This window comes from Carex rostrata, chromosome 26 (assembly GCF_964058835.1).
Source record: "Carex rostrata chromosome 26, lpCarRost1.2, whole genome shotgun sequence".
NCBI classification, from domain to species: domain Eukaryota; kingdom Viridiplantae; phylum Streptophyta; class Magnoliopsida; order Poales; family Cyperaceae; genus Carex; species Carex rostrata.
Genome location: NC_135943.1, coordinates 6112723 through 6136855, shown reverse-complemented (window position 1 = coordinate 6136855; position 24133 = coordinate 6112723). Strand labels below are relative to the sequence as shown.

The window sequence follows — 24133 nt, the reverse complement described above, 5'->3', positions numbered from 1 at the left end:
CTTTGGGATTGGGACTAATAAATTATTTATCCACCACAGAAAAGTTAACAGAGAATCAGGGGCGAAATTAAAAAAAAAAAGATTAAAAATTGAATAAATTTTAATTTATAGAAAAGCTAATAGTAATATTTTTTGTAAAAATTGAAAATTTTAAATGATAAATTCAAAAGTTTATTAGTGAACAAATTTAAAATAAAAATTGTAAGTAATTATTAGCATGTCACTGTTTTTTTTCTTTTTGAATTAGGGCCCCATATTTTATATAGACTTGTTGCGTACTTTAAGTTTGAACTATAATTAGGTTTAATTCGTGTTTTGAATTGGTTGAACTGTTGAAATCATTAGCTAGCTATGATTTAAATTGCGAAAATCTAGGGTTCAAATTGCAAAAATTGTGGATCTTATGCTTTTCTTTAAATCTCTTGTTGTGTTATATGCTTGAAATGTTTAATTTAGTTGAATTGCATGAATTGATTGAATTGACATATTGGATATTTGCTATTTGGTATGGATATGTATGAGATGTAGGTATTTCAAATGTGGTATATGAATTATTAACTTGTTAAGAGTTATATTGCAAAATTGCTCAAACATGCCCAATTGGATATCTTGGAGTCTTGACAAGTTGTATTGAATTACTTGGATTGCATGAATTGAAATGTTTTATATGCATTTGATATGCATGATATGATGTGAATTGTCTTGTAATGTTAAGAATTATACCCTCAATCATATTTTATTTGTGAATTATCATTGTTACATTGCTAAATTGAGGGGGAGTGCATATTTTGAGGGGGAGCACTTAAAATTAGTGCTACTTTCTATTCCCTTTCGTCGATTTCCAAAAGGGGGAGAAATTAGTACCAATTGCTAGACATACAAAATCAAAATTGGGTGAACAATTTTTTAATGTATGCACTTACTCGCATTGTATGTTTTTGCAAATCGTCAAAAGGGGGAGATTGTTGTTCGTACAATAATCATTTTCGTCTATTTGACTAATTTGCAAAAAAAACATACAATTATTGAATTTTACGATTTCTTCTATTTTAAGATTATGAAGGTTCAAGAAGAGTTGGAATTGCAATGTAATATCCTTGGACAGAAGAAATCATGAAGACCTTTATCAAGAATATAAATTGTAAAATCAAAAGCTTAGTAAAGTAAGTTTGAGGCTGTGTTTACAGAGGAAAAACGTTGGTAACGTTTATAAAACGTTATAACGTTTTAAACCTGTCAAAAATGATGAAAAAAGATGTTGATCAAACTCAGAAATAACATAAAACGTTATAACGTTTTCATAAAACGTTGTAACGTTTCAGGAATGGAAAATATGCTAACATACAGGACTACTGAACGACCTAAAACGTTATAACGTTTTGTGAAAACGTTGTAACGATTTATGATTGTTTATGCCAATGTAAAAGCCAAGTATAAAACGTTGTAACGTTTTAATTAAATCTGAGCTTCAAACAATTCCTGTTTTTGATCAAGATTTTACAGAACAAAACGTTATGTAACGTTTATAAAATGTTGTAACGTTTTTGAATGCTTTTGCTGAGCTGTCAGAAAATTAAAACCCTAAATCGCACTTTGAACTAAAACGTTGTAACGTTTTAGTCCAAAAAGCTCATTTTTGAGCTGACACTATAAATAGATTAGTGAGGTTCCTCTCTCACTTATCTCAGCCGACCCTAATTAATTCAAAAGCGATTTTCTGAGAGCTTAGCCTACTCCATTGTTGTGAGAGCTTAAAACTTCAAAATCCCTCAAGCAACCTCAAACCTACTTCACTAATCTTGATATAGATTAGGTTAGAATGATCTATTGAGTGTTTCTCTTGTGTTTCTAGACAATCGAGACCTCGTTCTCATCTCTTTGAGTTGGCCGTTTGACTTCCCGCTTGGTGTGTAAGGCCTCAACGGTTCACAAGTTGTAATCTTTTCGTATTGGGTAATAGAAAGGCGCACCTCACAAGGTTGCGAAGCCCCGGAGACGTAGGCCTTTGTTTTGCCGAACTCTGTTATCACCCCGCGTGTCAAATTTCTCTAAACTCATCTCTTTACTTTCAATTGCAATTTAATTTCACTTTTTGAGCAATTAAAGGTGCCCCTAAGTTCAACAAGACTAATCAAAATGTTATTTTAATTCAAAATTTGAGAATGGAAGCAATTTATTGGTGGATGTATTGGAAAATGTTATGTAAAGATAATGGAGTATGGCTAATATAACATGAGTGTTATTTCAGTCTATATAACACCAACTTCAAAACCTATCAAATCGAGTTCAAATGGTGAATCCAAACCGTTCAAACCGATTTACTTCATTAGTTGTGCATTTACATGTAAAATTTATAAGTTTTTGAGTTTATTTGATATCAAGTCAAGCGGTCAAATGTATGAGTTTTTAAGTTAATTTTAATACATTCATTTTTCAATTTTTTTGCCGCTTGATTTGATACTAAAATAACTCGAAAATATAAAAAGTTTGCATATAAACGCATCACTCATAAAGTAAATTGGTTTGAACGGTTTGAATTCACCATTTGAACTCGATTTGATAGGGTTTGGAGTTAGTGTTATATAGACTGAAATGACACTCATGTTATATTAGCCATACTCAAGATAATGATAGTAGGTGAGCAAGAGAGATATTTTGGTCAACTTAATTATTAATGAATGAGCAATCAATTAAATTTTGGTCAAAAAATATTTTTGGAAAAGACAATGATAGTGACTTGTAACCAAAAATATTATTTTTATAAATATTTAACTTTTTTTTTACATTTATTAGTTATTTTTAATTTACTCTTATTGGATTATTTTTTTAAAGCGTTCAACATCTACCAAATCTTCAACACCCATTTATAAATAAATTTGAATAAGAAGTGCATCTTTGGTGTAATTGATATCCAACTATGATTATTATAATGAGCTAATATATTGTACCCAAAAAAAAAAACATAAAAACCGAACCAACTTGATTGCTTTAGAAAAAAAAAAATCATAGTGCATCTCATTATAATAATCGTAGTTGGATATAATAAAAAAATCATAAAAATCATAAGAACCGAACCAACTATAAGATGCACTTCTTATTCTAAAAAAATAGATTTTACCAAATCAACATCTGCTATGGTTTTTACAAAAACCATAAGAACCGAGATACCATTTCGGTCCGAATTTTTTTTTGGGGATCAAATTGGCATTTCAGTGTGAACCGTTTTCACAGATTTCGAAAAAAAAATAGGTTGAAAAATTGTGAAAAATACCTCGGACTGAATTGTCATTTCAGTTCCAAAAAAAAGAATTCGGATCGAAATAACATTTCAATTCTTATGATTTTAAAAAAAAAAAAAAATAATCATGTCAGTTTTATAAAAACTTTTTTTTAAATTATGGTTTATAAAAAAATGTTCCTTTGATTGCGGTAATGCTCTTAGCTGGAAACACATGATGCTACAAATAAAATGTATGTGAACAAATTAATTCACCGTCCCATCCAACAAAGCACGCTATAAAAGTGGCGAAAGCATAAATCACAAACAATATTAAACCCTTTTCTCTTTAGCCCCCTACAAAGTTCAATATCGCACAATTCTTGCCACTATCTGAAGTAATTTTTTTAAAGAAAAAATAAGGATCATGCTCTTATTTTATTCTATTGATTGGTCGTTCAAATTAATTACTAGGGTTGAATTGGTCAAATTGAGATGAAATAAAGCACAATAAATTCAATATTAATTTCAGCACAAAGAGGTTAAATTGGTGATATTTTAAATAAAGAATCAAAATAGAAATGGCTCCAAACAACAAATGCAAATATAAATTATATAATACAAGAAATTAAATGGTCAAATTTAGAATAAAATCAAGACAGAAGTTACTCCAACAATAATAAGTGCAAACTAATACAAAAAAAATAAATGGTCAAATTGGGTTTCAATTGGTCAAATTGAGATAAAATAAAGCGCACAACTTGAATATTTCAGCATAAATGGGTCAAAAGTAGCGATCTTTAAAAAATGAAATAAAAACATAGGATTTGCTCCAAACAACAAATACAAATTTAATACTAAAAATAAATGGCGGTTCGTCATATTTATTTGATACAGTTTTCTCATCAAGCGATGACAATAACTAGAATTTTTTTTATAAACTATAATTAATTAAATTAATTTTAGCAAAACAGCATGATTATTTTTTTTTTACAAAAATCATAAGGACTGAATTGGAGATTCGGTCTCCACATTTTACTTTTTTTTTCTGATCCTAATTGGGGATTCGGTCTCCCTTTATTTTGAAACAGGGGCTGTCCCTGGCAGAAACAGAGGATGTCCCTAGCAGAAACATGGCCGAAACATAATCACAGAAATATCAATGTTATCAAAATCGGACCGAATATCAAACCGCTAAAGCCCCGGTACAACGGTTCACTGGTCGGACCGATGGTTCTACCGGTTCAATTGCTGTGTTTTTTTTAAATATATACAACTTATTATCTAAATGCCAAACTGGTTATATACTTTTACATCTTATAACAAGGAATAATGAGGGTAGGTATCTGATTAAATAAAACATATAATTCTAACCAGCTCTAACAAAGAGAAACATGTCCAGAAAAAAATAATAGAAAACCAACAACATAATTGAAATTTAGCATTTTGATTATCTGAAGTTCAGTCTTGTGGTATAGCTTTATTAAGATCAGATTGGTAAAGCTGATATTATGTGTTACTGAACTAGATTCAGAGTTTATGTCACCTTAATGTCAATCCATAGCACATATGTAACATGTACTATGTATTTATTTTTGTATCTTTTCTTATTTAATTTAGGTGTTATATCACACAGATGCACACACAATCTGTCTAGAGGCCATATATGTTTCCCTAATTTTTATAGCATTTTAAATAATTTATTTCATCATTTTTCAATGGATAAGGTGCAATGTTGTACCAGTCACAGTGATGTCCTTTGAATTTTAAAATTTGAACTTTGAAGTGCCACTAGAAATTGTAAAAAAAAAAATTAAAAAAAATATGAAAATTGTTTATGTTTGTCCATGGAAGTGTCAATTTGAGTATTTTGGTATAATATTAAGTCTAAGTACTATTTTCATTCTGATTTGTAAAAGAGTCAATTTGAGTATTTTGGTACCAGTAGCAAGTCATTTTATATTTTCTTTATTTGATTGCATGGTATCAAATTTGGGGTGCATCTTGGGATTGGTTCATAGTGTTCTGACACTGATATAGACATAGTTATCAATTATAAACATGATGTTCGAAATGAAATGATGTGCATGATATAAAGAAGAAATATACAGATTAAGTAGATAAAATGTAAAACTTATTTTACAGTGGTAATGTTCCACCAAGCCTCTATTATTAACTAATTTGATGTACTTGATTATTGTTAAGCTCTGATTCCACTATTTAATGAAGGGCCTTTTGAAAATCATACATAATATTCAACTGCAATATCTCTTTCACACAGATAAAATCAATTATAAAACCCTTGATAGGAACAAAGACAACTCCATTACCCTCATATAACAAGAATGACTAAAATTGTGTTCACAGAATTCACATATCATTGAACATTTTTAGTTTGTTTACAGCTGAGTGCTTTCTTAAGACATTCTTTATCTAATTTTATGTAACAACTAGTTTGTAACTCTTTAAATTAATAAAATCGCCAACAGGTTTTACTGCCAAAAAAATAAAAAATAACACACAATAGTAATACAAAGCAGCTTGGAGAATTGGAAAGATTTTTGATTTAAATTATGCTAATTTTAATAATCCAATTGATTACTACATTGAAATGGAATTTTGAGAGGGTAACACAATAAAGTCACCTTGATCAAGACTTGAGATTAAAAATAGCATATAATATGGAATATTCCTCTTATATTCTCCGCCCATCAGAGAAAGGTAAAAATATTCTGAGGAAACACAAAATTCATGTCTTGTTGGCCTTTAAAGAATCCAACTCCAAAATAAATATAAAATGAAAGTTTTTATATAAGAGCATGCAGGAAAGTTTCTTAATAATAAAATGTTTACAAACTCTGCGATGATCAAATAATTAACTCAAATTATTATTTTTTTAATTTATTGCTAGCATGACTTAATAGAAACTCTAAAATTAATTTTAGAGATGTAAGAGTTAAAAATTTTAGAGACTCTAATTTTTAAAAAGTTGTTAACAGTTATTTAGAGAATCATTTGAGTTGCTTTGTTGTAGATGTTCTTAGATCTATGTAAACATTTAAATTGTAGATAAAATGTGATTCTTCAAGAAACCTTTTTAAGAAAGAAATATGCTATATCCTACTGATATATACCATTTTCCTAGTCAATAAAACAAACTGAATTTTTTTTTTTTTTTAACTTTTTACATCAATTTTATTCCAGATTCTTACAGTAAGTGATTTTAAAACTAGTGAGAAATTTTTTTAACCAGTTCCTTTAATCTTGAACATTATATGTTATGGCGTGGAATTTCATTTTTCATTAACAAGTTTGTAACAGTTGGTAAAATTTGGACTGAATTTTGTGCATTGCGACAGGCTCTTTTTTCTTGAATCATTATTTGTTTTTTCATACTGATATATATTACTTTTCATATCTAAATATCACAAACTTATCAACTTTATATATCTATTTTGCATTTTTGTCATACACAGAACAAATTATAACTTTTTGGATATTATTAGCTGCAAGTTGATATATGTTTAAAAGGTTGCATTTAGGGGTGTCAATGGGTACGATACGGGTAGGGTGAAACTATTTTCACACCTATACCTACTAAGGGTCTGTTCGGCTACCACTGTACTCGACTGTTCGTGGGGAAAAAAATTTACTCATAGTGAATTTTTTTTTCCACGCACACAGTGTTTCAGCCATTCAAATTGGACTCGAGTCCGACCCCATTTTCATTCCCGCATGGCAGCCAAACAGGCCCTAAGAATTGATCTTACCTATACCCGTCAAAATTAGCGGGTAACGAAACGATAGCGGGCGAACAACGAATAATACACATATAATGATTTTGTTATTTGTACAAATAAACCATCAAAACTTATATATACCATGTCATACATATGCAATCACAATTACTAATATAAAATTAAAATATAAATATGCGATCAATTCTAACTAATAGTTTTTTATGAAGCAAAAAAAAAATTAAAATCACAAATATCTTTTTTAACAAATTCAATCCGTTAACTAAATAACAAAATGTTCAAATAAAAAAGTAAAATGTTTAAAATAATATTCTTCTTACAATAAAATGCATATATTTTTTCATGATATAATTTATTTTATATAATTACCAGTTATCCAACGGGTACGAAATAGCCTTTATCCGTACCCATACCTGTTTATCTAACGATAAAAAATCCTTATCCATATTCATATCTAATAAGCTAACGAAAAAAAATCTTACCCATACCCATTTTATCAAATGCGATACGGGTATGATAAACGGGTAAACGGGTGTGATTAACACCCCTTGTTGCATTGTTGCAGAAAACATATTAGAATATTACCGTACCAAATAAAAACCTTACATATTAATAAATTCATAAAATAATATGGGAGTAGAAAGCTATGTTGACTTTTCTTGTGATAACAAATAGGTGAACTTCCAATCTATTTCTGATCACTATCATAAATTGAACAGATTATTATTTTTCTTGGATATTATTAGCTGTGAATTGGGAAGTATTTAAAAAGTTCCGGAAATATATCAGAATATTATTGAATGTAAAAGAAATAACAAAATTATAACTTCCCAGTCAATACAACATTTTTTTTTTTAAGCGAGAACGTTGTGCTTACTGTCAGATAAAAATCCGGAATTATAATAAAATTCGCAGACACAAAAAAGTATGAACAATTGAACATATTCTGGTGCACTGTCGGAGTCGTGTAACAGTACTACAGACTTCTGCCTCACATAACGAACCGGACGGATCCATTTCTGATCTGCTGAAACGTGCAGCCGAAGTCACACAGGAAACGGGTCTAAACATTAAAGAGTAAACACAGGAAAACCGCAAGCGAAAATAAAGCCACACGAAAAGATACACAAAAAAGGGAACTAAAATCATATGAACAACCTTTTGTTCTTTTCGTCACGCTACAGAAAGTGATTTGCAAGAGCTCAGCACCGGTGGAACCCAATTCGCATCCTCTAAGATATCTCATATTTTGCGTGACTTTTTGGTAAATCTCAACCGTTCAAAAACACTCTACACGAATCTTAAAGCTCAAATAATACTGGGCCCTGCTGTCTCGCATAGGAACTGGACACGTCGGTCACGCAAAATATGAGGTATCTCAGAGGATACGCACTCGGTGGACCCGCCATGCGAGCGACGTGGAAAATCTTGCTGGTTTTCTGCGTCGTACTTAATTCTGACTGCGCAATTTCTGGCACATTATTGACCCGTTAGACCTGTATAATGTACCGGTTCACAGAATGCCATAGAGTTTGTTGTGGGAAAACCTTTTCAAAAAAAGTCAAGCAGATCCAATCCGTTCGATCCGAGTCCTGCGAATCTCGAACCCGAATTCAAAAGGGCTTTTAATATTAGTGTGAATCTAATTTGTACGGCTCTTAAAGCGGATCAGACGGTCCAGATGCATTAATTCAAAATATTCTTTTTTGAGTTAATGCAGAGGATACGAATTCGGACTAGCCCGGATTTGCACTGACTTCGTAGAATTCGGATCCTCCCCGTATCGTAGAAGGGAATCTGGACCGTTCTTTTAACTTAGCACGAATCTCAAAGCATAAATAATACTGAACTCTCTTAAGCCGTAAAATAGTGGCCCCACTTTATACATACCTGAGAGAATACTCGTTCGACATTCGACTCCATATATATATTTAGTTATTTTCGGGGTTTTGTTCCCCCCCAAAAAAAATTATATTAAAAAATGATAATTATGTATTTAAAAAAAATAATTACAAATAAATTTTCTATTTAGAAATGTTAAAGGTGCAGTACAATTAGTCTTGCGGTAAAACATACAGAGGTATACAAAAGAGTTGGATTCATATAAAAGCTATATTATATTTAGAAATATATCAAATACATCTAATTTAAACGAGGAAAGACAATCATGACACATGTCCGATAAAAATAAAATAAAGAAAAACAAAATCTGAGAATACATTTCATGAGACAAATGGTGACCTCATAATTGATATGCCTAAAAAATTAAAATGTTAACATTCATTGTTAAGTTTAATGGATTTGAGAATATATATCAAAAGACAAATCAAGTAATTTCATGTGTTATCAAAGCAAAATATTAAATGGATTTACAAATAAGGCTTGAAGTCCAGTAATTTTTTTATTAATTATGCGGAGATTGTACAAATCAAATGATGATTCGAATCGGATTTAACTGTGTTAGTTTTATTTTATTATGTAGTCTATGTTATTATTGTGCACCAATTTCATTTACAGAAATTAATGAAAAGACATCTGAATTTTTAATGAAAAAATTAAGATTGCTATTAATAATTATACTGGTCCCAAGGTTGTCTCAGAATATAAAAAGACTTCTCTATTTGGACGGATACTATTCCAAAAACGTTTTTCTGCCCATTTATTTTAAGGGGTCATTTTCTGGAAACGTTTCTCTCCCCACTGATTTTAAGGGATCTCATTTTTCTGAAACGTTTTTCGTCCAATAAATTTACAAAAGAGAGAAGTAAAGAAAATGCAAAAAGGTCTCCATCATCAGATCTGAGAAAAACCATTGGAGATTAGTATTAACGCTTCCGCCTAAAGATGTTTGCACTTCATAACTGTAAGATTTAAATTCCTTTGCTATTTTATTTTGAATTTATGAATTCTGAAACACGTTAACTGAACCTGAAAAATAAATATGGAAAATTTCGAATATCAAATTTATAAATTGCTAAATGTTAACTGTACAAAAATATTGCCCGAAGATAAAAAAAGAGTCAATCAATTAGTAAATCATTTTTGAAGCATTAATAACTATAATCACTTTCATCTATGCAATAAATTTAATTTAATTTAATTTAATAGATTTATATATGCACAACCATAGCGTAATTCATAAATACCTAATTATTAATTAATTAAGTAGCTTGACCTCCAACCTTTACTCAAAAACAAAAAAAAAACAAAAATACTATCCAAGTTAACTAGATATAATTATACAGTTGTAAAGGATTTGGGCTAATAAGCCGCATTTGGATAACATTCTAATCTGGATCAATAATCCAACTAGTATGCGTATATGCATTATGAATTGTAACACTTTGTGCAAAGTATCCACTTACAAATATCCAAATCTGTATCTAAATCCAAACCCATTTGGATATGTTTTGTACTATTTGGTTCTGTGATTTTTCAGATACTGATGCACATACAGTATTACTAGTTACTACCCAAATCCATTAATATATTCAGATACAGATGCATTTTAGGGTTTTCACCCCTAAGTTTATCCCATATGGTTCTTCATGCAAAGCTAAATTTTTGCTACCAATTCCAAAAGGAGAATGAGAATAACCAATTATAGCCAACAATAAATAGCTTGAACACAGCTACTTTCTTTTCTAGCTCTATTTTTAATCAACTAAATTCAGAATGTCACTGAGAATAACATCCCAACTAAACTGCCAAAAATTTCTAACACTAAATAGCAATCATAAGCTGAATCCCTGAAATCCCAAAAAAAATTTCCAGAGACTTTCTCTCACCTAAAGAGCTCCTTAACATTATTTAAATTACAACAAATTACAATTCACATCTCCATATTTTCTCCCAGACTACAATTTAGAACCATCATTTATAGCTAATAAGTAATAACCAATGATAATTATTAACATCTCCCAGCTTCTACCGGAAAGTGCCATTGACCTGTCAGCAGTCAGCACCAACTATACAGAACTATGGCTATACCTCTATTTCCTTTGTTCTTCCTTTTTGCCTCTGATAATTGCTACCTCCTCTGTAGAACCTATTTATGCTATATGTTAAATATCTACAATCTCGCACCTGACAATCCAGTGCGTAACAACAACTGTCACTGCCATCACACCTCACCTCATTGGTCAGACAACTTAATAGAACACCTCTTTCGCGGTACCAGAATAAAGGCATCTTAACAATTGTTCCTAATATATCTGCTTCTCAATCTAGTTTTTCAGACAAAAAAATCACCCAGTTGACTAACAGTTAAATCAGAGAGCTGACTTGAGATTTTTATTTCAAAGCATTTGATGTTGTACAACTCTTCCACTGCCTCTTACTGCTGACATCAGCCCCGGCCTCTCTCTCTCTCTCTCTCTTAAGCCCCCTCCATGCCTTTGATGCATTGTACTTCTCCAGTTTCAATGCTGCACCACTCTCTCCAGGTCTTTTCATTTTGTTATGGTTAACGGGTTTGGATTCGATAATAATACCTTCCTCCAATTCCTTTTCTATCCACAAATCAGCATTCTCACTGGATGTGTCCAGTAGTATGGCATCAGTCTTTTGTTCAGCTTTTTTCATGTTGCATACTGGTTTAGACCCAACAATAATACCCGACTCTAGCTCTCTTTCAATCCAATCGTCCATCCCCCCACTGGAAGCCTCCAGTTGAGTGTTTCCAACTGTGCGGGAGACCTCTGCTTTACTCTTCCTCTTCATTATAGCCACCCGGATGCGTGCAACATAGGCCTTGTCCAGCACCCCCTTGCGTAACCCCTCCTGTTTTGTCTCTGGTGCTTTCTGTTCCGAGGCATCCTCAGACAAACTGGAAGAATCCAGCACAATAGTGTCCCTCTTTGGAACAGCCAAGTCCAGAACTGAGTCAGGGGTGACACTCTTAGGATTGTTTTCCTCGGGTCCAAGTTCTGGTTCTGGAAGGTTCTGGATTGGTGTTGCTTGCTTCAATTTTGGTTCTGGTTCCGGTTCCGGTTTGGGCATAGGTTCAGGTTGAGGCAGTGCTGGCCTGTCTGTCAGTTTGGCACATTGGGGCCATTTTCGCTTGCAGAGTATTTGCACCATTTGACGTATGCATTCTACAGAGAGAGAGAGAGAGAGGAAAAGAGAGATTAATACAGAGTTTTATTGTTAAGAGTAATCGCCTGAAAAATGACAAAGTAACAAGTGATAATGTAGTAAAAGTTAGAACAGGAATGTACCATCCAATTGCTCAGGTGCAAACTTTTCTGACCAAAGAGAAAGGCCTCTGATATCAGGAAGCTTCAAGTCATATAGCTTGTTCAGGATATGGATCGATGCAGCTGCTATCCCTTCTGGTGTGTGCTCCAAGCACAGTGTTGAATCAAGCCTGTTAAACATGAAAAAATATATTCAGCAGAAAATTAACTAAGACTAGGTTTTGTTTATTTATTTATTTTTGTTTTTTGTGTGTGTGGCAAGGGGGGATACCAGCAGCAAACAAGCTTCCAAACTTCTCGTCGGAGCTCCTTCGAATTTATGCCGAGCTTTTTCATGGCATCATGGAGTGGCCTATAGGGGTGATTCACATTGGTGTCGAATCGAAGATTTATGAGCACTACTCTCTCTGCCATCTCTATGAGTTCTCTTTTCTTCTGAAGGAATTCCTGTCAGGATTTTGCATAAGCTTTCTGGAATCAGGAATTTGCCTTTTTTTTTTTCCAGGCTCAGATACATTGATTAGTCGGTCAGTCCAGCAATTGATTATAGATAATCGGCATAAGGTTATAAATGTCAAGTGGGCATGCAATTAGGTTTGCTTTTTTTGCCACTTCCAGTTTTTTAATACATAAAAAAATTATTCAAGAATGTATCTCAACGTCTTCCGCAAAAGTTGTATGCGGCAAAAAGGGTAATATATAGCAAATTCAGAGTCTAAGAAATCCCGCAAATAAAATGTGCGATGTTTTCCAGACTCGGGGGTTGCTAAGCATTCCTTATTTTTGCCGCATGAAAATTTTGCGGGACACAGTATTATCTTTGAATTTCCTTATTATTCCCATAATCTCATTTAATCTTGAAAAACTTGTCAGTTTTCTTTCACGTAGCTTCAACTTGGAGAGTGGGGTGTTATTTATGTTTTTCAACAAAGGAAGGGATATGATTTGCAGAAAGTAATATCTTTTAATGCCCTTTTATATTAGAAGATTCTAGAATCCCAAGCTCTGGAGAACCCTGTACAGTGCATTTTACTATCTGTAATTAAACTATGAAACATGTCATTTAACTATGTCAAAAAAAAAAAAAAAGAGAGAGATAAATAACGAAATGAAAGATAACCTTTTGTTCGGAATCAATAGGAAGCTTTTGCACATCATTCGCAAAGGCAATTTTCACAATATCGTCTAAAGCACGGAACATATTTTCTGATTTTGATGACAGAAAGACACATGCCGTTGCTATTGTCTGAAAAACAAATGAAAAGAAATTATATAATGACTTTATATAATGGCAATATTGAAATAATGGGACACCTTTACTTCCGAAAAAAAAGAAGGTAATAATGGGATACCTTACATATCTGACCTATTCAGGTACAGAGATATATATCCAACATTATTATCTACAGAGGCAATGTGAAGATCTGTACCATATAACATGAATTATGGAAGAATCTCGTACCTTCCAATCATTTTTTGCGAGTGATTGGAGGGCATAGAAACGATGACAAAACATCAAGGCCGTCGCTGTCGGTATTGTGTCCCTGTCACATTACAAAAGATTATATATAGTATAATGCTGTTGAATTATCAGAGTTCCGGTTCCACTTTATCAATTGTACCAGTTTCCCTGTACCAGTTAGCCTTGGCTTAAGACGCACATGTTTAAATTTAGAGAGAGACAGAGGTAGGAAGAGTGAGAGAGAGAGAGAGAGAGAGAGAGAGAGAGAGTACAGTTTAAACTGGGAGCACATCCAGCGAATGAATTGGCAGTATTGCGAACGGGTCTGCTCCTCAACATCCGCACTAATGCCGTCATGTCGAGAAGGCGAGTTCTCTATCAGATCCTTACTGAAGCACCATGAAAGCATCATCTCCCACTTATCATCCCTCATCCTTAAACCCTACCCAATGATAATTGGATGCTTTATATATTTTTACAATTAATGAAAATTGTGCATTGTGGATTTCAATCCGAAGAGTGTCTGATCCAATGATCATAATTCAAACTGGTAAAGGAATTGAAATAAAATATCATAGAACATGAGAAGGAATTGATTAATTCTGATTCCAATCAGGGGTTCCTATTTCAAGGATTCTAACAGAAAAATAAAGAATGCATGCAAAAGTAACACTGCATGGAAGCAATTCAGAGCAAATATAGATATAACAGCTAAAATGAGAGGACCTTTATTTTTAAAAAGAAAAGTACCAACACTATTGGGTTCTATTAGAAACAATTCCCCTTAAAATAGAAAGGAATTCCTTATATAAGAATGACCCAATTTGGGTTGATTGATTAAGATTTTAAAAGAAAAAAGTTTAGCCAATTATGGAACTACAAAAGACAACCATTACAAAAGAAGGTTAAGCTCTTAAAAGGTACAAACCACAAAGGATTCAAGATTCAAACTTAAACAATCACAATTCGAACTGTTCCATGAAGAGAAGAGAGGAAGCTCTTCCCAAACAGAATTATTACCCGTAAAAAACATCTACATTTGAACTCAATCCCAAATCAATCCAGACAACAAGTAAATAACTAATCTTAAAAAGAACAGAATTTGCATCAACAAATTTCAAAATTCCAAACATGCAACAGATCCAAATTGCGTGTGCAAGAGAAATTAAGTACCTGAATTATAGGAGCTGAGATAACACGAGGAGGAGCACGGAGAGAGCTGCGCCGTCTTGCACCTGATCGACGATTGAGAGAACAAGAGAGTGCAGAGGTATAGAGCGAAAGAGAGGAGGAAGAAGCGGGGTTGAGAGAGAGAGGAAGAAGCGAGAAGAGAGAGAGAGAGCGCAATTGTACTTTGTCGCTGAACCTGCGGGTAATAAATGAAGTCTTTGTTCTTCTCCAATTGCATATGATCGGAGGAAAAATGGATACATCACTGACCGTCCGATTAGAAAATCTAACGGTATCAGATAAGCTTAATATTTTGGAAAGGGCGATTGAAGAAAGGCGATGAGTCATTTTGACCGTTAGATCTGATCAGAAGGACACTGGAAAGGACACGTTTGCTTGTTCATTTTTGAAAGAATGGAGATGAGATTCGCTGGTACCAGAAAGGGTCAAGGGTAATCATTTTTCTATTTCCCTGTATTACTAAAAATACAATTACAATAATAATAATAATAATAATAATAATAAATATTTATTTTAAGGAATGAAAACGGAGCGGGTAAAATTATATTCATATTAATTTTTATCTTTTAGATAAGGATACAGAACGGATATCAATATGGATACAAGTTAAGATTAAATCAGATATTTATCAAAATAATATACAAAATTATTAGAAAATATTAAATTTTATAATATTCATTTAATTATAATAGTGAATCACATTTTTTTCATGATATATTAAAATATATGATATATATCTATTATTTAAATACCAATGATTGGAATGTAAAATTATATCAGTATCTTTATCTACATAGATATTTGAATATCAGATTCATTTTGACCGAATTTAATAACTTTCATGGACTTCTATGTGAAATATTAAGAAGAATGATATAAATCAATCACTATTTTTACTGTTACTAAATATGAATAGATATACTGTTGTTCTCTTTCATATTAAGTAACTCCCAAAATAAATTTCACCAAATTCAATGTACATAATTAAGAGTATATCTGTTGTGTTAAATAAGTATATCGTATTATATTTTAAATTATTTATTTTATTTATTTCATGAAGTTGAACTTCAAATAATCATTTGACGAAGTACGTTCATAGTAAATCCACTTTTTATATTCAAAATTTTATAATTTGTGCTAAAACGGATTTAATATCTGAAATTAATTGATTGTTAACATATTTAATTTTTTAAAACAATCAACCAATCACATAAACATTATATTAGCATTTGCATGGTTTCATTTTAGCCACCAAATTATAAAATTTTGGCAAAAAATGAAAAGAAAACAACGACCGTACAGATATGTATCAAGATATAATAGGCTAAAAAAAACTCAGGACAGGTTTGCAAAAGTTCCAAAAGTATGTTCAAAGACGAGGATGAAAAATTGAAAATTACAGGGATATAATGAGAAAATTTTCATGTAAGTTAAAAAAAGAGACTATTTATCCGATTGGATGACGCTACGGTAGTGACGTCAGATTAGATCCATCACCCAAATCCTTGTTCTTTTCACGCTTCCAACTGACTTCGTATCCTCTGCATTAACCCAAAAAAGAATCTTTTAAGTCAATACATATGAACCGTCCGATCTGATTTAAGATTCGTACAAATTAAATACACACTATTATGAAGACCCCTATGTTTTAGGCGAGAGTCCGATGGGCTCCGTTTACAATCGGACGGTCCATATGCATGAACTCAAAAGATGCTCTTTTGAGTTAATGCAGACGATGCGGGTTTGAAAATCTCCGTATGGTCTCTTGTGGTAAAGACCCTGTAAGTAGATACAACAATCACCAATACGTAGGTCCCTTTAGGGAAAGTACTAACTGAAAATGACTCGTTTCACAAGTTGTTGTACAGAAGTGACAGTGGAATTTCAGTTGTTGACTTGGTTGGGATTTCCCGCGGTCTCCGTCTCTCTGGTGACAGGCGGGACTGCAGTGGGAACACGTGGGAGACAACTCTAGAATATTATTTTGGTGCAATTGTTGAAATGAAACAGCGTTGTTGCTCTAAAATGGGCCATTTCTGATAATCAGGCTTTCAATTTATTCAAAACATTTCAAATTGGATACAGCCCAAGTGTACCTAAAATTTTAGATGAAATGTTCCCTAAAGACTTAGTACAATGTTCTTATTGAAGATTAAATGGAATAAAAGAAAGTAATTCAGCACAGATATTATAATTATAGATAAATATTTCTTGATTAAAGTAAGTATAAATTCTATATAAAATCTGAATGCGCTAGAAAAGATAAATTATATATAATTATAGATGTATATGCATCAAAATTCGTACATGTAAGTTCTGTAGTGCATATTAATATTACATGTCAGCCTTTTCATTGACTAAAAAAAATATAATAGGACAGTAATTATAGTAGTAGTACCATACTATGACACATTGACACCTTAACATAGTCACAAGATTCGCTAATTAAATTCGAATAATTTTTTTTTTGATGATGCTGAACCCAACGCCGAATTATTCGGTTTACCGAACTTTGACCGAATTAAACCCGAATAATTCGCGAATTTTCTCCGAATTTTTCGAATTATTCTCGAATTTTTCATGAATTTTTCTCATAGCATTTTTTTTGGCTCTCTTACAGGACTGAAATCTCTGGTCCGGATAATTCCAAATCACTCTCGAATTATATCCGAATTATTCCTGAATCACGAATTTTTTATTTCGCCAAACCGAACCCGAATAATTTATCTGTCACCATGCACCTTACTAGAATAATTTAGTAATTTACTGAAAGGTCCTTTCAATTGTATATTTTTCCATAATCACTACTGACTACTGAGTGATGAGCACAACATTACATTAACTCATCAGTCATCAGTCATGTTGGTGATTAATAATTTATTTTTTATTGTTTTCATTTATTACTTTTATGCCATAGCTTCTCACCTTGTAAATCATAGAGCTGATCAGTTTCTATCACTTCTGTGGAACCCACATGGCTACATGCAATAATTTAGATATATCCCACAAAGTCGTCTCTATGCATCCATCATTTGTTTCAATTTCATTTAGCAGGGAAAAATATACTACTATTGTATAAAAATGAATAGAAAAAAAGATAACCATGTAAAATATTACAGGATGAGGTACAAAAGATTTTTTTTATTCTTTCAGTAATAATAATATTAATTGAGGTATAACAGGAATGATGTCGCATGTACATCAATTACAGCAAACTAGACAAAGTGACAAACGGTTGTCAAATAGCTAGAAGGAAATAAATATATGTAAAAGAACAATCTAAATAGAAGGAAACAACTAGATGGAACAGCGGGCCTGATCTGATCGGATACCGTAATAGCATTGTAGGGGTGGTGCGGAGGAGAGGGAAGTGGTAAGCTCCAGCGAATACTGTTAAACAACAATATTAATACTCTAGATCGCCTTTCTCTCATCTTTTTCCTCCATATCATCTCTCTCAGATTGTCTCCTCCTATCTCCTCCAGACCGCCTCTCTCATCTCTCTCCTCCAGATTGCCACAAAGTGAATACTGTAAAACAACAAGATTAATACTCCAGATCGCATCAGTCTCATCTCTCTCCTCCAGATCACATCTCTCAGATCATGTCCTCCTATCTCCTTCATATCGCCTCTCTCTCATCTCTCACCTCCAGATTGTCACAAGATGAGTAATGTAAAACTACAAGATGCATATTGTAAAACCACAAGGTGAATACTATAAAACAATCCGGTTTATACTCCTGATCGCCTCTCTCATCTCTCTCCATTAAAATCTATGAGAGATGCCGGAGAAGTCCATTGGAGAGAAGAAAGCGTCGGCGAGTAGTGGTGCCGGTGAGCATCGAGTAGTGGCGCCGGTGAGCATCGAGTAGTGGCGCCGGCGAGTAGCATTGTAAAATGCTTGTAGATAGAGATTTAAAAACTTGTGAGTAGCATTGTAACTAGCTACTCAGACTTAGGATTGAAACTACTCAGACTTAGAATTGTAAATAGATGTTTAAAAGCTTGCGAGTAGCATTGTAAAATATTATAAATAGAGCTTTAAAAACTTAGATATGAACGCTGAAATAAAATAAGAGATTAAATAATTGGAAGACGTGCTCGGATATTTGTTTGAGAGGCAATTATCAGGCTCATTTAAATTAAGAGTCTTAATTGCATTTTTATCTCAACCAAATAATCATTCAATCTTGTAACAAGCAGATCTCATTATAATATATTATGACTTTATTGAATCAGAACTTCTCTTCTGAACCGCAACAGCGGCACTAACAGAGTCAGATACAAAAAAATCAAGCCCTTTTACAAGTTAACCTCTGGCAACTTGCAAGATGCAAATTGCATTATATTATATCAGTGAGAAAAAAAAAACTCGCAACCACGTCCTCTTTCTTCTTAGCTTAGATCTAATTATTCTTTGATAAATTAGAATATTTCACCTAATAGAAAAAAAGACCATGATATATTTTCTTAATTAATAGTAGAACATTCTAATTGCTCAATTTTAATATCATTATCTCTCACTTAACTTCATCTACCAGGCTCAATAGCCAATACCTTCATTCACCGAGTGTTCGTTCTCTTCTGATTCCTCTTTTCTTGTTCAGAATCCGAACTTCACAACCTCTTCTCTCTCCAATGGCAGAGGCGGTGGCGCTAGCAGGAGCAATGTCCGTGACACGATGGGTGGCATCTCCAATCATCAGCAAACTCCTCAAAGAGGGCTTCTCCTGCCTTGGGATCGACATGGCTTCTCAGATCAACAAATTGGAGGCCATTATCATTCCCCAATTCCAGGAGGTCATCGATGCTGCTGAGAGGACAGAGCACAAGAGCAACCTGGAAAAGTGGCTCAGACGACTCAAGGAGGCCATGTATGAGGCGGAGGATGCGCTTGACTTGTACAAGTCTCGCCTTCTCCAACAAAAGGTAATACCTCAACGAGATAATTAGTATGAATATTATTTTCTTAAGAGTTACCCAATTCATGGCATAATAGAACTGACAAGCAAGAGTGAGGCTATCATAATATGCATATTAGGGATTGATCCATACTATAGATTTATATCTGTATTTTTAAAGTTTAAACAATCAATCCGATTTGTTAAGCATGAGCTCCATATGAAAATGTACATGCATACCAAATTTTACATTGTATAGATTTTTTTTACTATTTTTTAGATAGGTAGAAAATCATTTGATTTGAAAATTCTTGACCATCCAAAAATAGTGGTTTTCTACGGTTCTAAAAAAATACTAAAATATTCTTAAAAAAATTGTAAATTTTGGTCTACCAGTACATTTGGTCTAATTCATGGGTCATTGGGGAGAGAGTTCATCAGTTCAGTATGGGCCACTGGGGATCATGACAATATGCTAAAACGATTCAGACGCTGTAATTTTAATTTGGCTTGTTTTATTTTTGTATTGTTTAATTTTATTCATCATAAATGCTAATTAAAGTTTGCATTTTTTTTTTAAAGGTGGAGAATGATGGAACCACAATCAAGAAAATTTCAGACAAGTTTAGAACCAGCTTCAGTATCCTATCCACTGAAAAGATTAACCTGAAAAAATGCCTCAACAAACTAGAAAAGATTGCTTTGGAGGCCAAGGAATTTTGTGATTTATTATGGAGAAAAGTTGAAAGCAATCCCAATAACTCAATTAAAGAACCCTTGGTTACAACCTCCAAACCTCCCCTACATATCTTTGGGCGAGATGCTGATTGTGACTATCTATTACAAGAATTGTTGAAGCCGGTAGCTTTTGAACCTGAGCCTAGTCAAGTTAGGAGTTACTCGGTTTACTCTATTGTTGGTGTTGGAGGGGCGGGTAAAACTACCCTTGCCCAGTTAGTCTACAACCATGAAAGAGTAACTGCTGAATTCGATATTAGAATATGGCTTTCTATGACTCGTGGACTTGATCTCTTTCGTGATACACGGATATTGGTAGAAGCTGCCACAAAAAATGAGAGCCCACGTTTAGATAGTTTGGATATCCTGCAAGATGTTCTCATTGGTTCAATTAAGTCAAAGAAGATTTTGGTTATGATGGATGATGTTTGGTGGGAAGAAACCATGAATGAGCTGAAGTGGGAGCAATTTGTTGCTCCTTTGGCATGTGTGAAGAGGGGCAGCATAATTCTTGTAACAAGTCGTACTAAAAAGATGCCACGGGCGTTGATTCCTCAAAAGATAATGCCTCTAAAAGAACTTGAGGAGAATCATTTTACCGCACTTTTTATGCATCATGCTTTTGGTGGTTTGGGATTAAATAGTACTCACTCGCTAGAGTATCTAGAAAGAATAGGGAAGCAAATTGCCAAGAAGCTAAGCCGGTCTCCTTTAGCAGCAAAAACAGTTGGCAGTCGTTTATGTAAAAATTTGGATGAGCAGTTCTGGAGAGATACTTTGGAAAGAGACATGTTAACTGATACGATGCAATCACTTTTATGGAGTTATCAAAACCTAGATGCACCGATCCAGCGATGCTTCTCCTATTGTGCCCTATTTCCGAAAGGTTATTTTTTCTGCAAGGAAGACCTAATTCTGCTCTGGGTAGCTGAAGGTTTTATTCATTCTAGTACAAGAAGGATGGAGGATGTAGGGGAGGACTATTTCCGAGAGTTGTTATCTGTCTTTTTCTTTCAAATTGTATATGATTGGCGTGGTTATGAAAGATATGGTATGCATGATTTGTTTCATGATCTATCTGAAAGAGTATCTAGGGAGGATTGTTTCAGAATTGAAGATGGTAAATTTGGAGAAATTCCTTCAGTTGCTCGCCATTTATCCGTACAGGGTGAAAGCTTCAATGAATATATCATGAGTGTTGAAAAACTGAAGAACCTGCGTACTGTTATCTTTATTGACCCGGTTAGCGATACTGTTATTAATTATTTCCAAAAGAAAATAGAAAAGTTCGTGAAACTGCGTGTACTGGAATTCTGTCCATGCACCATTAACAAACTACCAAACTCTGTGGGAGAATTAGTGCATTTACGCTACTTGGGTCTTGCTCAAACAAGAGTAGCAGAGTTACCTACATCTGTGCATAAGCTTTGCAACTTGCAAACTTTAAGGCTGAATCCCACATTTACTCATTTACCAAGAGGCCTAAACAAACTTGTTAGTTTACGACACTTGATGACTGCTTCTTGGATAACCTCAACACTACCTGAAATAGGCAAATTAACCTCGCTTCAAAAATTGCGCCATTTCAGGGTGAAGAATGAGAAAGGATACGAAATTGCACAGATGAAGTGCCTAAATGAGATCAGAGGATCGTTGATTATTCACGATTTGAAGAATATCAAAAATAGAGAGAATGCTACCAAAGCCAATCTTAAGGATAAGAAATATGTTAAGAGTCTTTCTTTAATTTGGGGTCATGATGATGCTATGGTTGAAAACTTGAATGCACACTTAGAAGTCCTTGAGGGCCTTCAACCACATCCAAATCTAAGATTTCTAAAGATAGCTGACTACAAGTCGCCAATGTTTCCTTCTTGGATGTTTCAACAAGGATCCCTAGATAATTTGAACTCTCTAGTACTACAGGATTGTCCTTTATTGGAAGTCATTCCCCCTATCAACACCTTGTTTCCATGTTTCCACACAATAATCATACAACAAATCCCCAAGCTAACAAAACTCCCTGAGTTTCCTTTGAGCCTAAAGGGACTACATATAAGAGAGTGTTGGTCACTTGTGTTCATCTATGAGGAAGAATTGAAAAATGGTGACTATGAATCGAGGCTTCTAACGGCAATTCAAGATTGTCAATTAAAATTTATTCTTGAAACCATACCAGATCTGAAGAATCGTGCAAGAAAAAAATTATTGAATGAGTGCTCAGAGCTAAGAAAGTTAATGGAATGGGATAACCACAGCAGAGAATTAGAGGAAATGAGCATGCTTGTCACGAACATAGAAAGAACAAGGATACCCGGAGAGGATATCTGGGAGGGACATCTCCGATTGATAAAACTGAGAATGGAATATATTTATGGCAACAAAGAGAAGTACCCTTTGGTCGTACCATCAGGCCTTGAAAGATTGAGTATTGCTTCCTGTCACATTACTGATGAGGCATTAATGCATTGCCTTTCACATCTCACTTGCCTCGAGTCCCTCGAATTGGATGGCATAAGAACAATCACAGTCCTCCCTCAAATAGAGGTCTTAGGTCGACTGGTTGTGCTCAATCGCCTACAAATTTCAAGTTGTGACTGCTTAATTTCGCTTGGAAGTCTACATGCTCTTGCTTCACTAAAAGTCCTCTCCATAAAGGATTGCCCTTGCTTAGAGATTCTAGGAGTAACGGGCACTCGCACTCTTCCACCTTCATTGGAATCACTAACAATCATTGACTGTGATTCTGTTAAATGCTTTGAAGCTAGAGATTTGCCATCACTTTCTTTGGCGATTTTCCAAAACTGTCAACAATTAAAATCAATGGTGCTGATAAACCTTTCATCACTAAAAACATTACAGATAAGAAGCTGTCCTGAGCTCTGTGACCTAAATAGTTCTGATATGCTGGTCTTAGTGAGTCTGCTAGTTGTGGAGTGCTCCAAATTGCAGAAAAGTTTCTCCAATGGTATTCTGGCATGGACATCCATAAAGGAGATTGGAATTTGCAGCTTTAGCATGCTTGGTAAGTTGCCCTCAAAGGGTGAACTGATTACTTTGGAGATTTTGAGCATTGCAAAGTCAAATGAAGCATTCTTCAGTGAAGTTGAATTTGGGTGCCTTACCTCACTGTGTGAGTTCTCCTTAAATGATAGCAAGGTTCAAGCTTTGCCATGTTCCATGAAAAACCTCTCCTCACTGAGAAGGATATTATTGCGGAATTGTCGTGAGTTGCTATCATTGCCTGACATGCCTAAGACCATGCAATACCTCTCCTTGGAAAACTGCCCTGCTATTGCATTGCTCCCAGTTTTGCGAAAGTCTCTGCAGGAGCTAGAAATATTTTATTGCCCTAATTTGAATAAACGATGCCAAGAACCCGATGGGGAGGATTGGCCAAAGATTTCCCACGTCCGGTATAGATATTTTAAGTGACTGATTGATCCGCAAGGGTAAAAAGTGACTATCCGCGAGGGTATACTGACAGAAAGAAAGTTGTTTTTTCTATTAGCGACAGTAGCATCCGCGAGGGTATACCGACAATATCCCCTCGCGGATACTCTCCCATTCTTGCATGTTAGTAACCATCAACTGCAGATACTGAAGAATTCGTTGGTAACATCAGTACGTTTTGTCATTAATATAATTATTCTAGAAAACTTGAATT

The 24133-nt window shown here is 33.8% G+C and overlaps 2 protein-coding genes across 2 annotated transcripts; one reads left to right on the top strand and one right to left on the bottom strand.

Moving 5' to 3' along the window:
- Positions 1 to 10576: 10576 nt before the first annotated feature.
- LOC144544415 (uncharacterized) lies at positions 10577 to 15000 on the bottom strand. The gene is made up of 7 exons (XM_078292923.1): positions 14809 to 15000; positions 13908 to 14077; positions 13636 to 13717; positions 13294 to 13419; positions 12445 to 12620; positions 12195 to 12343; positions 10577 to 12071 (listed from the first exon to the last, which is right to left on the bottom strand). The coding sequence occupies exons 2-7, from the start codon at positions 14066 to 14068 to the stop codon at positions 11269 to 11271; spliced, it is 1497 nt and encodes a 498-aa protein (XP_078149049.1). The 5' UTR covers positions 14069 to 14077; positions 14809 to 15000; the 3' UTR covers positions 10577 to 11268.
- A 4429-nt stretch (positions 15001 to 19429) lies between these two features.
- Positions 19430 to 23901, top strand: LOC144544370 (putative disease resistance protein RGA4). Its single transcript, XM_078292873.1, has 2 exons — positions 19430 to 19756; positions 20311 to 23901. The coding sequence occupies exons 1-2, from the start codon at positions 19466 to 19468 to the stop codon at positions 23899 to 23901; spliced, it is 3882 nt and encodes a 1293-aa protein (XP_078148999.1). The 5' UTR covers positions 19430 to 19465.
- Positions 23902 to 24133: the final 232 nt, after the last annotated feature.

Coding starts and splice junctions, on each gene's coding strand:
- LOC144544415 (XM_078292923.1), bottom strand. CDS start 14,068: ATGAGGGATGATAAGTGGGAGATGATGCTTTCATGGTGCTTCAGTAAG. Junction 12,344..12,444: donor TGGAAGCTTGTTTGCTGCTG/GTATCCCCCCTT, acceptor CATGTTTAACAG/GCTTGATTCAACACTGTGCT. Junction 12,072..12,194: donor TGCACCTGAGCAATTGGATG/GTACATTCCTGT, acceptor CTCTCTCTGTAG/AATGCATACGTCAAATGGTG.
- LOC144544370 (XM_078292873.1), top strand. CDS start 19,466: ATGGCAGAGGCGGTGGCGCTAGCAGGAGCAATGTCCGTGACACGATGG. Junction 19,757..20,310: donor CTCGCCTTCTCCAACAAAAG/GTAATACCTCAA, acceptor TTTTTTTTAAAG/GTGGAGAATGATGGAACCAC.